At 36.3% G+C, this 17,015-nt stretch overlaps 1 protein-coding gene across 1 annotated transcript; it reads right to left on the bottom strand.

Moving 5' to 3' along the window:
- Window positions 1–2,101: 2,101 nt before the first annotated feature.
- LOC148910255 (uncharacterized) lies at window positions 2,102–6,646 on the bottom strand. The gene is made up of 4 exons (XM_089032013.1): window positions 6,597–6,646; window positions 6,230–6,452; window positions 5,096–5,858; window positions 2,102–3,994 (listed from the first exon to the last, which is right to left on the bottom strand). Exons 1-4 carry the CDS (start codon window positions 6,644–6,646, stop codon window positions 2,538–2,540), a joined length of 2,493 nt encoding a protein of 830 aa, XP_088888139.1. The 3' UTR covers window positions 2,102–2,537.
- Between the last annotated feature and the right edge of the window lie 10,369 nt (window positions 6,647–17,015).

The raw sequence follows: 17,015 nt of genomic DNA, 5'->3' as shown, positions 1-17,015 counted from the left end.
ATCATGTACAGTCTGTAATGTCTCCACACAGTGCAATTACTGCATCTCTCCACAAATGGCGCTTCCAAATGTAGTAAAATATGGTCTGTAATGGAATAAGGTAGTCCTCAAAAACCCCTAAACCATCCCTAGCAGGCTGGCGACGGGTGTGTCGAGTGACAACACTGTGATACACATGAATGACACAAACAGCAAAGGTGATGGCCGCAGGATCGTTGATATTTTGGCAATTACTGAAACTTGGTTAAAATCTAATGATTATAGTTGTGACTATGTTACTCATGCCATTTGTCCTGCTGGCTATCTGTTCTCACATGAACCTCGTCTTAACCGAACCACGCTGGGGCCAATGACCCCTCTCAATCGATCGTTGGGGGCGCGCATTGCATTTTGGGTTAAATTCAAAATGGCGGCTCAACTATTTAGAGACGAACCACCTAGCACGGCTTTGAAGCAACTTTTATCGAGTACAAAGCTCGATTACATGTCCCAAACCAACGATACTACCTGTTTATCTGATATATCGGGGTTTTTTCCGTGAAGTTGAGCATTGTGTTGAGGTTCTTGAGGAAAAATATCAATCAAGAACACGTTACAAGGACGTTCAGCAACTAGTAAGCACTCAGAGAATGGTCTGTCGCTGTCTTAAAAAGGTCCATGACAAAATAATTAATCGTCTAAAGCCTACACCTAACACTGTCTCGCCATGGACAGGAAAGTTTGTAATAGATGTCCCTGAAGAGGTCTTCATGGTTATTTCTAATCGATTGGTGAAGCGTAATAACTTTGGACATACGTTCAAGGAAACAGATGCGTGTGTCACTATCAACTTTACAAGTAGCAAGAAAGCTGTGTTTGTCTTTGACAAAATGAACCTTGATGGTGTTGTTTGTGCTAAAGAAGATCTTCTTGTGAAATATGTTAATGGGCGAGCATCAAAGGAACGATGTGAGGTTGTAGTAAAACCGGAAATGCCACTGAAGTTCACTTTTTACAAAAACAAAGAAATTTGGTCTGTTCATTTCCATTATGGATACTGGAATGAAAATGATATTCCACAGCATTAAGGCGAGCTTTTATATTGTAAAAGATAGATATAATGAATGCCAATGTAATATGGGATTGAAAAATAGTGTCTCCCTTGTATTATTTTTTATGAAACATGTAATTGCCCTGGCACAGGCATTCATTATCTGATCTGTCTTAGAATATGGTTAAAAACCTTGTCAAATGAAAGTATATGGATTACTAGAGTGTATTTATAACATGCACTCCTTGCTTTATTGAAATAGTGACCTTGTGCTGTGTGCTTAGTCATTGGTTTAAATAAGCCTCAAGAGCTCAGCTATTTTCCTGTACTTAAAAAAAAAAACATTAAGCTGCCAAGTTATTTTCTAAGTAACACATTTTATAATTTTCATGTACCATCACTATCTTGAACAAAATATTTGTAGCAGAATTTCATGTATTGTGTTTGCACTCTATTGCATAGAGCATAAATTAAGCTTTTATCATAGAGTTTATACAATATTTTAAAGCACTTTATTTTCAACAGGCTAGTTGACAAACTGTGCAAATCAAATTATTGAAAACAATATTGATATACAAGAGAGTTTCAGGATATGACACAGGCTATATTTTCACTCAGTGTTCAAAGTTTCATCTATACATATTTAGACATCTATATATTATAAAATAAGTTTGTTAAGCCTGTGGAATAATGCCTAAAGTAATATACAATAGTAACCACTTACATTGTATGTCACTGTTCTCTTTTGTGTTTGACTAGTAAATATTAGGATTTGTTTCAAGGGTTTATTGAAAATGACTATAGATTTTTAGAGACCTTTTGGATCATGTTTTTTTATTTGAGGTATTTAAATTGTTGACTGTTAATTTGTTATCATATATACCTAATTCAGAGAAGAATATTGGTTGTCATGAAAAAGGTTGAGTGTTTGTGCTTATTACAATATTATGCTCCTTCAGTCCAGGCGCAACACTCTACACTAGTCTTTTCAACAACAATCTTTTCTGAATTAAGGTGCATTAGTATACAAATATTTGTATAATTATTATGAAATAATATATATCAGGATGAAATAAAGAGTATATATTCCTATATAAAAAAAACACTAGTACTTGTTTTGATTTAGCTTAGATACCTATTTCATGTTTTATATTTTAAAAAATCACTGTTATTTTATGTAACAAAGTGAGTAATTCATTTCAAAGCTGTAGTGGTTTTGTAGCCTTCCTTCAGTTGTTCTGTGTTGTTCTTTATAACACAGCTTGCTGTCCAAAGTAACTCCAAGAACAATGGGTTTTTGATTAAGGTTTGGATATAATGACTCTAGTCAACAAAATTAATTGTGTTGTCTGTGCTCTTCAATGGTTTTGAAGTACAATGGCACATTGAAGTGGTTTTCATATACCTGTGGAATACACTTTAACATACTAATTAATTATTAGGGCAAGAGTTGAATGTAATTCAATTCAGGATACTAGTGCCCAGTCCTCCAATCGTTTTTGGCAGCTCATTCAAAAAAGGAGTGTAAAGCAGGGTCCACCTTTCCATCTTTCACAGATTTCTTTACAATTTTCATGATATGGCTACTGCATATATGGCACTCTTCATCATCGGGGTTTGATTTTGCTTCACCACAATGGCAATATCGTGTGTTTTTTCTTGAAACTCTTAGTGGAATGTATGAGTCAGATGCTTTTTCTTTTCCTCCAGTATAGTTAACACTACAGGGATCCTTCTTTCTTAACCACACCATACTAACAAATTCATGCCTAAAAACAGTCCACCACTGTTGGTTTTTATTGCTACTGCATGTATTTCCAATATATTGCTTCAGCTTAATGTGCTTCGCCTCTCTTCCTTGCATGGAGTTTAAACCAAGGCCATACCCTAGGGTATCAAAAAGCTGCTTAGAATGAAAAGGAATTGCATAGCCAATTGTCCACACAGTAGGGTTTGGACTTTTTAACAACAAGGAAACAGCATTGAAATAAGATCTACACAGTTGGTCTAGTTCCTGTAGGCTTTGATTTGAAATGTTTACTCGTGTATATATTGAAACTGCATCTCTAAGTTTAACTCCCATAAATGCTAATGTATGCAACTTAAGAAAAGAACCTTTAGATAGATTGGGAACTTCTAGCAGGATATTGATTGGGGCAGTAAAGTTCCAACAGAACCTTTTTGCTTCCAAGCCTGTAAATCTGTATGCAAAGGATGCTCCACCTTTCCGTTTCTCATTGAACCACCTACAGTAACTTTTATACAGCCTGCCACACTTTACTGTATTCTTAATACATTCCAAGAACTTCACCAGTGGTGATGATCTTGGAATGTGAGATATAGAGCTCACAGTTTTCAGAAAGTTCTTATCACAACAATGAGTAGCCAAAGTCAGGAGCAATATGAACCAGTGTTGCCAAGCATTATTAGTATTATGCAAGGGCTCTGCTTTTATTTTATCAACAAACTTGCCAAGTGGAGGGGCAAATTCTTGCCTTGACTTGTTCTTGGCAATATATTTGGTGACATTTGATCTCTGCTTATTTTCTGGATCTTTCAATGTTCTTTTATAGGCCTCTACCTTTTTGGCAACATCAAGTCTGTCGTTGTAGTTCCAGGGTTGCCATGTTGCAGTATCATCACCAATGCTACCATTCCGCAATCCCTTGGTGTCTTGACTAACATTGGCAAAGGGTGAAAAATAGGTTGCAGCATTGTTAAGTTCGCCAGACATAGAGGAAACCCACTTCATGTCTGAAGGAATCAACTCAAAAATGAAAACAACCTCATTACCATTGTTAGTCAGAATTTTTTTATTCTGAATTGATTCCATTTCATCAGCCAAGTACTTTGTATACTTCTTCAGTAAAGGATGGTCTTCTTCACAGTTGGCTCCCAGCAATAGGTGATTTTCATTGCAGCTTTGAACTCGTTGAAGTAGATTGAGGAAACTCACAAGATATGCTATCCAAAAAAAATATTTTTATTAATATTTTTATTAAAACGGCCACCCCGTTACTGCGGCCAAAAGTTTATTGCCCGAACCCATACATTTTCTACAAAATTTACCCGCCTTCTACACCACCCCATTAAGACGGCCAATTTTGGTTTTCTCTTTGGTGGCCGGGTTAATGGGGTTTCACTGTATAAGAAAGAAATGCCAGTAAATAAGAGTATTATAAGGGACCCTCCCCTTTCAATAGGAATTAAATTATGTGACCCCACCCTTGGATTTGGCCTAAAATAGGAAAATTTCCCCTTTTCAAGGTCTGTTTTTTCATGACCCTTCCTTTTTAAGGTCTCAAAAAGGTATGATTCTCCCACTGCAAATTTTTGACAAGTCCCTAAGTATATTGTTTGCATTTGAATAATAATGAAATTGCAAGAAAATAACAAACAATAATAATAGAGTGCATACAGTTAATCTATGAAACAAATAGTGTTCATTCATTAGACAATAAGAAACCGGTCAATTAGCATTATTTATCACTTATTTTTTTTATTTTTCATGTTTCACGGATTAAGAGCATGCACTCTACTAATGGTATTAACAGCAACAACAACATATTGAAAACATGATGAAATATGAATCATTAAATTGGGAACCTCAGTTGTACAATAAATGTAACAATCAAGATACCTTGCAGTAATAAAGGGTTTTTTGCCAATCAAAATTATTTTTACTTCAACAGTAATAATAAATACATGTAATATATATATAATAACACATTTGTTGGCATATTTTGGTTATTTATTGTAGATTTCTTAAGTAGAGTGCTCACACTTAATCCTTGAATTCACCTTAGATTCCAAGTACAAACTAGGTGCTAGTTTTAAATAAATACTTTGCTTTCAATTGTCTAATCAACATTATGTAGTAGTATAAGTAGTACTATTTTTTGTTTCACAGATTTGTTGCTAGCACTCTAACCTATAGGTTGCAAGACATATACATTAAAAAATATATATATCTAGCTAAATCCCATGTACAATTTTTTTGAAAGTATATGGAACTCGGAAAGCCAAAACAAGATTATTATCAGTATGAAATAATTATATACTTGCCAGTTGCAGTTGTATCTTTGCCAAATGGTGCACCGTCTGCACCAACAGCAACATAGAAAACATTTGTTCTTCCATGAAACCAATGAAGACACTGGTTATGTTCATTAACCAACAAATAGAGATCAGCCAACATAAGCAGGAATGACTTTAATGGCCTATAAACACCTGACACAGTTACATCTACACCTAGAACACCAGCAAGGCTCTCTAAGCTTTCTACTTCACCAATGTTTAATCCATTTATTATCTTCATTAGTTTCTTGTAAGGTATTATCTTGGGTATTTGACACCCGGCCATAAACTCAACCTTGCTATTTGCATCTGCTTCCTTGACTACATCAGAACAGTTTCTAAGTGTTGAGTACTTCCTCTTGCTCATTATCCCACCTTCATACAAAATCCTTATACTCCTGAGTTCATTTTCTCTGCTGCTTTGATATTCCTTCACATTTGTCTTTACAATATCGGGTATTATTTTAGTAGCACACAGTTTAGATTTTAAAAGATAGGATTTCAACTGATCTTTTGTAGCTGTAGCAGCAAGAGTTGCCCACAAGCCATCCAATACCGGTTTTTGGTCATCATTGCCACCAGAGCAGTGTATCGGTTTCAATGCATCTAATGTCCTTTGTCTCCTTCTAAATGACTGGGCTGAAGAGAGCTCCAGCTTATCACTATTTTGGGGCAGAATGCAACTTGGTACTTTTGGACACCTGACAATTTTGGCTGGTCTTTGACAAGTAATGTCCTCAAGCTGTTCATCCTATATTTAATACAAAATATAAAAAATAAATAAATAAATATATTATTAGTACATGTATGCTTAGAAAATATACAATGACAAAAAAATAATAAAATAAAACAATAATTACATGTAAAAGACAGTCTATCCTGTGTTAGTAGACTGTTGTCTATAATTTATGTTCACACAACCTGCAGTTTCTCTAAAACAAAAGAGCCTCGTTTGAGATTTAAATAATAACGTGGAAATAAGTTTAATGATAATTCAGAATTGATCTAAATTTTTTTTTTAATTGTCAGGTGTAAGTCACAAGTGCAAAAAGAAATTAGAAAATCGATTGCTGGACTGAATCTAAGCTCATTAATTGTCTTATAGCGTTCAGAAATACTCACCCTTTTCCTCTTTCTTCGGATTTTCTCTTCCTTTGCATGGATAGACTTAGTAAGTTGAATCAATTCTTGTCTCTTTTGCTCCAATTCTAGCCTTTCTCGGGCAAGTTCATGACTCAGTAGTAATTTCTCATTTAACAATTTCTTCTCTTGACGTTTCTTTTCCTTAACATAAGCGCCAAGAGGGAACCTTGCCTTCTTTGGAGCTGGTGTAGGTGATAAATCGCTGTGGTATAATTTATTTGTAGATAAATAAATCAGCATGAGAATATGAATATTCATTGTCTAGATACCACGCTACAATCGTATGGTTGTGAATTTCGAATTAACATAACAAAAGGCCGTAAAAAAGACCGAAAAAAATACTCACCTTGAACTGTTTTCTTCTGAAGCAGCTTCTGTGAATACTGCTCCTATCATTTGATTAAAATAAACTAAAAATTTCAATAAATTCCCTGAATTATATATCGTTTTGAAGCTAAATTACCGGCGAATCCAAAAATGACCGCCAAAACACGCTATCTAGTATCCAGGCCCCACGATTTCCTACAGAATGTAGGCATAAATTATAATCGGAGAATGATTACTCCCATGATACCTTGCGAGCTTCGAAAATCCGCCATCTTGAAAAAATATGATACACGCAAATAGGATCGATTATTTGGGGTCATTGGCCCCAGCGTGACTGGTGGTGGTATTGGTATCTTGTTTAGAAGCACTCTAAAAATTGACATCCTAAAGACCTCATCTTTCAAGTCCTTTAATCACAATATGTAATTTCCTACAGTCATCATTCTTTTTCTAGACATCTCGAAGTAAACAAACAAGAAAAAATTGCTACAGTAAAAACTCCACATATAAGAACCTAAAAGTTATGCAAGCACCGTTTTGCAAAAACATTCAGCCTGTCTTTCATAATGTCTTTGTTTATCCTGAACCGAAAACTTCTTTATTCCTTTTTGTAACAGCATGAGTTTGGGTACATGGAAAACCAAAATATGAATATATGGAGTCACACGTGCATCCTGAAGGCCTTTGTGCCTATCTGCAAGTGATGTAAATGTCTACCCATCTCTTTGCCTATAAAAATATAAAGATAATGTAAATTTTTAATTATTATGTAGTGTTTAAAAAACGAGTAGGAAAACGAGGCGTAGCCGAGTGCTTTTATACCTGATAAAACACGATCTACGAGTTTTTTGAACTGCTTAAAACACTCATGAACAATTTATAAGATTTTGGTTCAACTGGAGCCACCATACACGTCACGAACATGGATTTTTATACTTCGATAGAGATTTGATGTCACGGGCATGCGCAACCAGATTCAATAGAAGCTCCCACACGTTGGATATTGCGTGCCAAGGCAAAGATAGGCACGTTAGACAAAGATCATTAGGGTTGACTATGACCTTGATGAAGCTCTATGTCTTCATCTAAACTTGGATGCATACTTCATCCCTGATGAAGTCATCCTCATAGTATTCGAGTGGTCTTTATATAAAGATCACATGTGTCTTTATATAAAGACACGTGTCTTTATATAAAATCACTTGAATACTAATGAAGAGGACTTTATCGGGTATAAAGGTTCATGCACGTTACGTGTATGCTGGCTCCAATTGGACCATAAGCTTATGAAGTATTAATGAGTGTTTTAAATATTTTTAAATATAATCATATATATATATATATTGCCAAGTACAGATATGAAATGATACAATGTTAAAAAAACTACAACAGTTTGTACAGTTAATTAAAAAAAGGTTGTACAGTTCATTGAAAAATATGAATATGAATGAAAAGTATAAATTTCACTTGATCAATACATTGAGAAAATAATCATTGATCTCTTGAATGTCCTTGTTTATCATTTTGTAAAAGTCATAGATGCCACTCCCCTTGCCATCAGCATTCCGTTTTCCCCACACTTGGAAAAAGACTCCACAACTGTTGATAGTTTGCACCAGAAGGTCTACGCGTTGTCTCGAATTCTTGCTTAAAGGCTTGTTGTGGTTGTCTTCTTTGTCCCAATCAACTGCTTGAGTTACCATATTAAGCAATAGATTATCTACAGTGAGGAATTAAACATGAAAACAATTTAGTATGTATAAAAATGTATATCAGCTGCATATTAATCTGATATTTTATCCATATATACCAGTTATTTGCAACAGCAAATGAAGTTCATCTACTACAACGTTCTGGAGAGGAAAGATGTAAGTTGAAGTAAAATTATACAACTAACGCCTGAAATAAAATTTCAATGAGTTAGACCTTTATTTCTGATGTATTTTAAAAAAGTAAACAAAAACGCTTATTAGGTACGACGTCAACATTTCGATTTCAGACTGAGACTCGTAGATCGAGCCGGTTATCGAAAAAAATAATTACAACTGAAGAAGAAAGTCTGATTTCAAGCTCTGGAGGACTTTATTTTCCATAGGGACAGCTCAAAGTCACGGCGGTATTCAGCAATAAAATCTCATAAACTCGATCGAGAGAAGTCTTATTATTACCGATCAACAGTTGTATTTACTAAAGTAAACTTCCTAAGAAAATAATCAATGTAGGTGTATACGTAGATCGTAGAAAAAATAACAAAAGACGAAAAAAATGCCAATTCCAATGGAGTTTTGAAGGAAGTTCGGCCAGTTTTGTCATTTAAATAAGCCGTTCTAAATAAAAAGTAGATTGATCGTCACGCATTACAAGATTACAAACAGCCGAAGCAATGCTCAGATTGTATGTTGAAATGTGCGAAGGTCTAACGAGAACTCGCTCCAATAAATAATCATTAATTTACCGACTTGTATGAAGGCAAAATAAATAGCATTTATAAACGCATTTCTATAAAATATTTGCTCAGTTCACAGTGTAAATAAATAGTTTCATCCGAAACAAATGTAGAAGCCGTGACCATTGCAGGTCAAGATAAGTAGTAATGTAAATCAACACGCATAACGCAACGCTTTATGTTTATCGTCCCGATCGGCCGATTATCTTGTATATTCAGTTTTTGAGCTCGTAGGTCGAATGTTTGCTGGAATAAAACACACAGCCCACCTTTGAAATTAAAAACAGAGAAAGCGTTTTCAAATGAATCTTCTATACCCTATACTTGACTCAGTTGACTCTATCGAAGTCGTAGTCGAAGTCTTCTTACGTATTAATTGAAGTTCAGACAATTAATCCATCACAGAAATCGCTTTCAAACTCAACAAAATAGCGAAGAACTAGGTGTTAAAAGGAAAATAAAAAGGACGATTACTCATCTTACTAGATAAATTGAGTATTTAAAATATTAAATCGAGCGAAGTATTTGGAATCCTTTGAGAATGTCAACAAGCTGAGAGCACAGGAAGACCAATCTAAATATTCGAAAAGTGCAACAAGTATCCACGAGTTCGCCTAAGGGCCTTTGATATTAGAGTGCAAACAATATATCAGTGTACTGATAGTATGAAAATTCGTAGGCCGTCTGTGCAGTTTTCACGAGGCACGGTGGGCAAGTTTCACAAGTCATACCTTAACTTGTATTTAGTGTAGTATTTGTGTAGTATTTAATCATTGAAGACATTTTAAAGTTTCAAATTGCATGTGTTTGAGCTCACGTAGCTAAAAAAACCATAAGACCAGAAAAAAAATTCACAAATATAAGCCTTCATTCGCAAGGAAACTGACTATTTTTTAACCTTTCAAAACGCTTCCTGATACAATATATCTTATTTCTATTTTTTTCTATACGACGTTTTTCAAGATAGATCTGACAGCTCTACGATAAAAAAGCTTTACAAAAAGGCAGCGAAAATCGCAGGTTCCAGTTTCACGAAGCCAAAAATAGGCGACGCTTCTTGATTGGTTAAAAAAAACCGGAAGTAAAATGCAAGACTCACGGGGTGTGGGGTTGGAAAGCATGTGGTAACGAACCAAAAACACTTGGAGAGGGAGGGAGAGGACTTGTTTTGGATCCCTTTTCTCGTGTTCAGGCCCGCTCGGATGCAAGCATAACTGACGGCACATAAGTTTTCGCTAAAAAAGCCCAAAAACACCTCCTTATAGAGAATTTATTATCAAAAATCCTTTAAATTATTGAAGATTAGATGTAAGTACGACATTCTGTATACTTTTTTTGTTTTCGGAGTCAAAATATCTGGATAAATTCGCGGCTTTCTCTCGTCAAAGTTTGAATTTTCCACAGGAAGCCCGTGAAGTTGCTTACCTTGTTAATATATTGTATAGTAGAAAAACACAATTGTTACCAAGGGGGTAGGGGAGATGACAAAAAATCGATAGCGCGCGCGCATAAAAAGACAAAGACAAGACACCATTTAGTATTTCCTTGATTTATAAGAGTGGTTAGCCTGTGATAAAACGTAATAGGTGCTGACCTTTCACTGTCTTGACAATGTCCTGATTGAGTGCTGCCATCACGGATCCATCTTTTGATGTTAGTTTGCGTGTCCCGTGAGCCAGACTCGTGGCGAGTGTTTCATTACTGAAGAAAGTTTCTATAAGTAGCAGAAACAATTTCCTTGCATCTTTTCCGCTGTGGCTGTGAATGGAATAGAGCCTTGCAGAATATATATATACTCCAGATCCTGGCACAAGTTCTTGCTTTCCAGGACCTGGAATGCTGGAGCATTCTTGATTGCTTTCTGCCTGAAATTTGAGAAACATTTCAGTGAGTTGTGCTATACTAGGAAGTCGTACCACGCCGAGTTGACTGTTGCTGCTGTTGTTGCAGTGATTGTTGTTGTTGCAGTGATTGTTGTTGTTGCAGTGATTGTTGTTGTAGATTTTGCCATAGTCGTTGTTATTGTTGCTGCTGCTGCCATGATTTTGGTTGTTGGTGAGGTGGCCATGGTTGCTGCTGTTGTTGTTGAGGTGATATTCTTTAATATGTCAACGGGTGAGATTGTAGAGACGATACCGTATTGGTTTGGTAATGGGTTGGGTTGTGAAAGTGAGGCATAAATTTGGAAAGTCGATGCGGCTTGGCTTGTAACAGCAGATTTTCCAAGATTAGAGCGCTGAGCTGATGATGTGCCTAGCAGAGTGTATACGACGTCTAAGGTGAGCGTTTTCTTCTCAAGCACGTCGCTATTTCCCTCCACATTAAGAGCGAAGAGATAAACCCAAAGTAGGTGTTTGCAAACCTTTTGGCCGAAATCAGGACAAGAGCAGCGTGGAGTAAGTGTGATGTCAATGAAGTAGCCTTTGTTTTCGTGGGTGATCACAAACCTACAGTAATCTAAAGCAAGGAGCACTTCGCGTGAGAGGTACATTTGTGCAGCTTCAGATTTCTCTTTTGTCAGACGCGCTTAAAAATCTTAACTGCAACGTTTCGGCTTGGCGGGTTTGGCAGATCGTGATTTTCCCGTTCGTTTAGTTGGGCTATGGGATGCCAAAGAATCAATATGACAATGGACGTCTGTTGCACTATAAGGATCTCCCTCTCCACTAGGTGTGCTTGCTTCTAACAATGCATATGAAAGCGACTCAAAACGTGCTTTTCTCTCTGGAGGAAGTTTATTCGATTTCAGTCAAACAAACTGTTTAAAGTGGAATTCCCTATAATCTGCATCATCCCCAAACACAATTTTCAAAGCGTTCCAGTTACCGCCAGCCCCATCCATTGCAAAACCAGTTGGATTAAACAAATAGATCGGATCTCCGGACACAGCTTGTAATACCTGTGCCAAATTAAGGAAAACAAAAACAAAATGTCATCAATAAGAATAAATATCTGCGTTCATGCTGCAACGAACACGCAGCCATGTTTATTTTCGACGGACATTTTTTTCGGTTACCGAAGCAACGCAGGCTATCATTTTTACTGTTCCTTTGAAGTCTTGGTTGGAATTGCTGCGCATAGCAAAACTGTAGTTTGCGAAGGAGAAGAACATGTGTCTACCTCATTCCAGTTTGACCAAAACTTCACTAATGCGTCAGTCTTTTTTTTACACTCCATAGTGGCCAACTTTACAACTTTATTTATCAAGGGATGGTACACCGAGAGAGTGATAGTTTTAAATCCCGTGCATCAACATAACAATACCTCCCCATCCCTATCCATGGATATTCCAAGATTTGCTTGGAATTTTGATGCCTTGAAAACGAAGGACATCTTGTTATGCCTCTTATCGTTGATCTTATAAATAAAAAAAGGATCCCGTTTGTCACATTGAGCTTTAAATTCGGCAAGGGCCTTGAAAACGAAGGACATCTTGTTATGCCTCTTATCGTTGATCTTATAAATAAAAAAAGGATCCCGTTAGTCACATTGAGCTTTAAAGTCGGCAAGGGCCTCGAACGAATGTCCAAGATTGTCCTTTCGCGAGCTCTTTTTTACTGACAAGGGGCCGATACAGGGGAAGGGGGTGGATTGGGTGGATTTCCACCCGCCCTTTTTAAAGTAAAGGTGAATATTTTTAGGAAAATAGAAGAATATGATTGCATCTAATTACAAAACATGTCAAAAGTCAAAATTTAGCTACATTCACAAGTTTGAAGTACACTGTGTGGTATATGCTTCTCGTATTGGCAAGACTTTCAGCGAGCTTGTCAATTACATCCCAGTCCTTTACTTCTGTCAGCGCTTCAACTTTTTGTTGCAGGCAACTTGCATGGGTGTGAGGGTGTGATTTTTCTGAAATGTATCTTTCAGTTCTGCCTTTACCTCTTTGACCTCTTCGCTGAATTTTCTTGAAACTGGGGGGCATGTATGATTGCCCTGATGATAAACAGTAACCTTTGCCTTATTTTTATCGAACTCCCAAACTTTAATCGTCGGGCAAGGTATGAATTTTGCTGTGGACTCGCATACGAAGCAACATTTCTCTTTTTTCGCTCCTACGATTTGCAAATTGTTGTTCGCCTACCTTTCTTTTAAAAATGTGCATTCTTCGTTGGGACAGAGCCATGATCCAGTACAATGACTTCGACGTCGTATCCCACTGAAATCGGCTCTTTGATGTTACCCACGTTTTCCAAGGGCGTCCATCTTTGCTTGATTTTATTATATTATTTGGATTGCAAGGGAGCGCAATTTTTTTGTAGCCGTTGATGTCGTACGGCAATGAGTCGACAACGCTTTCGAACATTCCCAAAATATGAGGCAAAACATTGGTCTTCATGGAAAAGAGAACAAAATGTATGCCATCCCTAAACCACTCTCTTCGTAAAAAGAATTTTAACTCTATAGAATACTAAACGATGGTATTGAGTGCTAATCTCTATATTTATACCGTGGCTTTTGAGGACTGTTTTCAGGGCTGGACGAAACGGTCACTATAACTTTGTCAACAGGAGAACCATCAACTCTTTGTAGACAAAAAGAGCAAAGGTCAGTCATCTGTGAGATGGCATTACGTAATGCATTGTTTCTTACCGTGGCTTTTGAGGATTGTTTTCAGGAATGGACAAAACGGTCACTTTCTCAACAGGAGAACCACCAGCTCTGCGTATACCAAAAGAACTATCGTTCAGTAAGCTGCGACATTGCTCATATAACACATTTTTTTTTTAGAAATAGTACACTTTACAGTGTCTTTCGAGGACTGTTTTCTGGGCTATACAAGATGGCTACTATGTTCGATGATGAAATATCAACCCTGTATAAAGAACGTTATTTTTCCTCTATGATATTTTTTCCTTGTAAATTGGAATTTATGAATTGCTGGACTAATTTCTTTGTTTTTATTTGTTAATCTTGTGACTTAACCTTTTCTTGTTTGATAATAATAATGATATTTATTTAGACACGATTGATATTACAGCAAGTCTGATGTCGTCGTGTATAATTTTAAGACTATAATAAAATAATAATAATTGGAGACGAGAAGAAAACATTAAAATAAGTGAAAAAGAAGTCGATGAATAAGATAACATAAGATGAAGCTAAAATCAAGTCCTTAACAGAGTTGATATTATAATAGATATAGTTGTTATTTACATATTTACTTATTAACATTGTTTATTTACATAATTACACAAAAGTCATGTTGCATTGTTTAAAGCTTTACATCACAATTTACCTAATTTTTTTTATAAACATCATAGTCAAAAGACTGTACTGGAATGAATCATTTCTAAAAGCACTCAATAGTATTTTAAAAACATTCCGGATTCCCAAACTTGGATCCAGGAACGGCATTGTTGTACATGCTATCGTGGGAAACCCTCAGACAGTGTGCCAGAAAATTCTAGAACTTTTGAGAGTTAAATTAAGGACTAACAGTTTGTTAATATTTCTAATGCATTTCCTTATGTTCTAGAAAATTCCTTTACTAGCTATCGCTTTAGCTTTACCTTTAGCTTCTTTGCTTTAGTTCCTCGTGGATTCTGTAATTCAAGAACTCTGTCAAGAAGACGCTGTCTCTTTGCTGAGTAGCTAAGAAATCTAGCGATTTCACCAATATATGACTCTGCATTCTTGAAGTCTTGAACTTTGCAGGCGGAAACTACAGCAAGGTTTAAGCGATGAGCTGCACAATGAAAATAAATGGCCAAAGGGGACTTCTCTTGTACAATTGATTTGCAGCCTGACCTTGCACCAGACATATTGGAAGCACCATCATAGCACTGACCCCTCAGATTGGCCAAAGACAAACCGTTAGTTGATAGCCATTGCAAGATAGATTTGGCCAACGTTTCATCAGTGATTCGTTCTACTACAACAAAGTCCACAAAGACTGCCTTCACGACAGAATCAAGAACATAGCGGAGACATAGCGACAACTGCTCTTTGATGGAACAATCAGTTACTTCATCTGCCATCACGGTGTATTACCTAGCTTTTTGTACTTCATCCAGTATTTCCTTCAAGATAATCTTGCCAATAACTTCATTCAATTCGTTTTGTATGGTTTTCGATGTGTCTTTCGCATTGTGGGGCGCATTTTGGAGGTGTTTCAAGAGCACTTGATCCGTCTCAGCCCTAAGACGAACCAGTTCAACAAAGTTACCTTCAATGGAGTTTTTATTCCCCTCTTGTTCCATCCAACATATTTTGTCGTCTCGATGACCATGAAGTGTGAAGCCTTGTTTTCCACACAACATTACGATTTTCAGTAACGATTGAATTACCTGCTTGTTTTTTTCAATTGTCTTCTGGGCCTCACTGTCTAAGACATTGTTAACTGTGAGAGATGGTTTTTCGTAACGAGCTAAAAATTCACTCATTTTTTCCATAGAAGTTAAATGGTAATTTTGCGTAGCATGGAAATTCATCTTCGCCAACATTTTATTCTACTGTCTGAAAGGCTTAGTCACAAAGCGACCAAGAACATGTGCTCCCACTCGCTTGAGAGCAAACATTGCACAAGCACGACAGAATGCACCGTCAGAGGGGCGACTGTAGTGAAGCCAAGGCTGTTTTAACAACCAAGATGGCTGAAACTGCCGATAAGTAGATGAGGTGCTATAAGGTCGAGTACGCGGGTAAGACGATGTATTGGAATTTTGCTCTGTGCTTGTATTTGTCTCCACATCTATAATGTATTAGTATGATAATTCAGTGAATACTGGTTTGCATGACAAATTTGATATCACTGAAGTCATTTAATAAATATCCCTTTTCACTATAGACATTTCATATCACGAAACAACCCAACTGTATTTAATTAATTTTAATGAACTAAATGAGACAGTATAATAAAATTGCAGCGTTCAAAAGATCCTTATTTTTTATGCACTTAAATATACACGAAACATGATTAAACAACTGCAGTCATTTCAGTTCTTGACTTGAAAAAATATTACAAGTGCAAAAACGAATAGAACTAAAGATGTTTGATCAGTTTCAGATTATAGTCTTTATGATTACTCTCTGTCACTTAAAATCTCTCTTCACAGTCACTTTGCTCATTGTTCGAGGGCTCCCACTTGTCTTTAAAACTTACAAACACATCTAGTCCTCTCCCTCCACTAATTGATTTCGTGGATCTTTTAATTCCCCTTTTCCTTGTAGGAAAATGATCATGTTATCGCTATCTTAGTTTGTAATTCAGTTGGCGAACTTGTAAGCGCGACTTTAATTGAATGGCGTGCACACTGTACACGAGTACATGCAATTGTGACAGAGTCAAAAGACACTATTTTGGACAGTAATTATTTAGTCATAAATCTATATTTTTAATTAGGAATGCCTCGTGTACACATAGGAATGTAATTCTTTAGTTAACTGTTTGCGTGGAAAATGCGTAAGCAAGAAATAATTTCCGTACGTAATTACATTACAGTGAGTCATGCCTAGGTTTGGCGCTTGTTTACGTAAGTTCGTGTTTGGGACATCCTGTTTGCGCCTAGGGCGTGCAACATTGCGTAGGATGTGTAAGGTCTTAAGAATGCAGGTTTTCCCATAAAAGTAGGCCCAAACTAAGCTTAAATCAGTGTAGTAAAAGTTCTTGAAGACGTTGCACATATCAAGACAAGGAATTCTCTACGATGTAAAGGTATGAATCTTTGAAGCCTTTTACACTTATACCTAGGATAGATTTAGGACAAATCTATGTTAATATCGTTAACTAGTCGTTATATTTTATAGCTTAGATTATTTATATATTTGTTAAGCATTCGTTTCATGTTGTTGTAATTCTAGTCGCATTAGCGCGTAATTTAGTACAAAGTTATTCACGCAGTAGTAATTTAGTAATCACGCTGAGTGTATCTTGTCTTTTAAACTCTTTAAAACGTTTACTATAGGATCGCTACCGCCTTACTCGCTTGTTTAACCTTTTTACTACGATAAATAGCCTTAACTGCGGGATAAAAGACCTTTTCTTTC

The sequence above is a fragment of the Actinia tenebrosa genome, unplaced genomic scaffold (genome assembly GCF_029948245.1).
Source record: "Actinia tenebrosa isolate PJP-AT-01 unplaced genomic scaffold, QUT_ActTen_1.0 PGA_scaffold17__23_contigs__length_9995812, whole genome shotgun sequence".
NCBI classification, from domain to species: Eukaryota; Metazoa; Cnidaria; class Anthozoa; order Actiniaria; family Actiniidae; genus Actinia; species Actinia tenebrosa.
The sequence above is the reverse complement of the archived record's forward strand: the minus strand, read 5'-3'. Positions and strand labels throughout refer to the sequence as shown.

Excerpts from the sequence above, each read along its gene's own strand:
- LOC148910255 (XM_089032013.1), bottom strand. The coding sequence starts at position 6,646 with ATGATAGGAGCAGTATTCACAGAAGCTGCTTCAGAAGAAAACAGTTCA. Across the intron at positions 5,859-6,229 it reads TCCGAAGAAAGAGGAAAAGG|GATGAACAGCTTGAGGACAT; the intron begins GTGAGTATTTCT and ends TATTAAATATAG. Across the intron at positions 3,995-5,095 it reads CAAAGATACAACTGCAACTG|CATATCTTGTGAGTTTCCTC; the intron begins GCAAGTATATAA and ends TTTTTTGGATAG.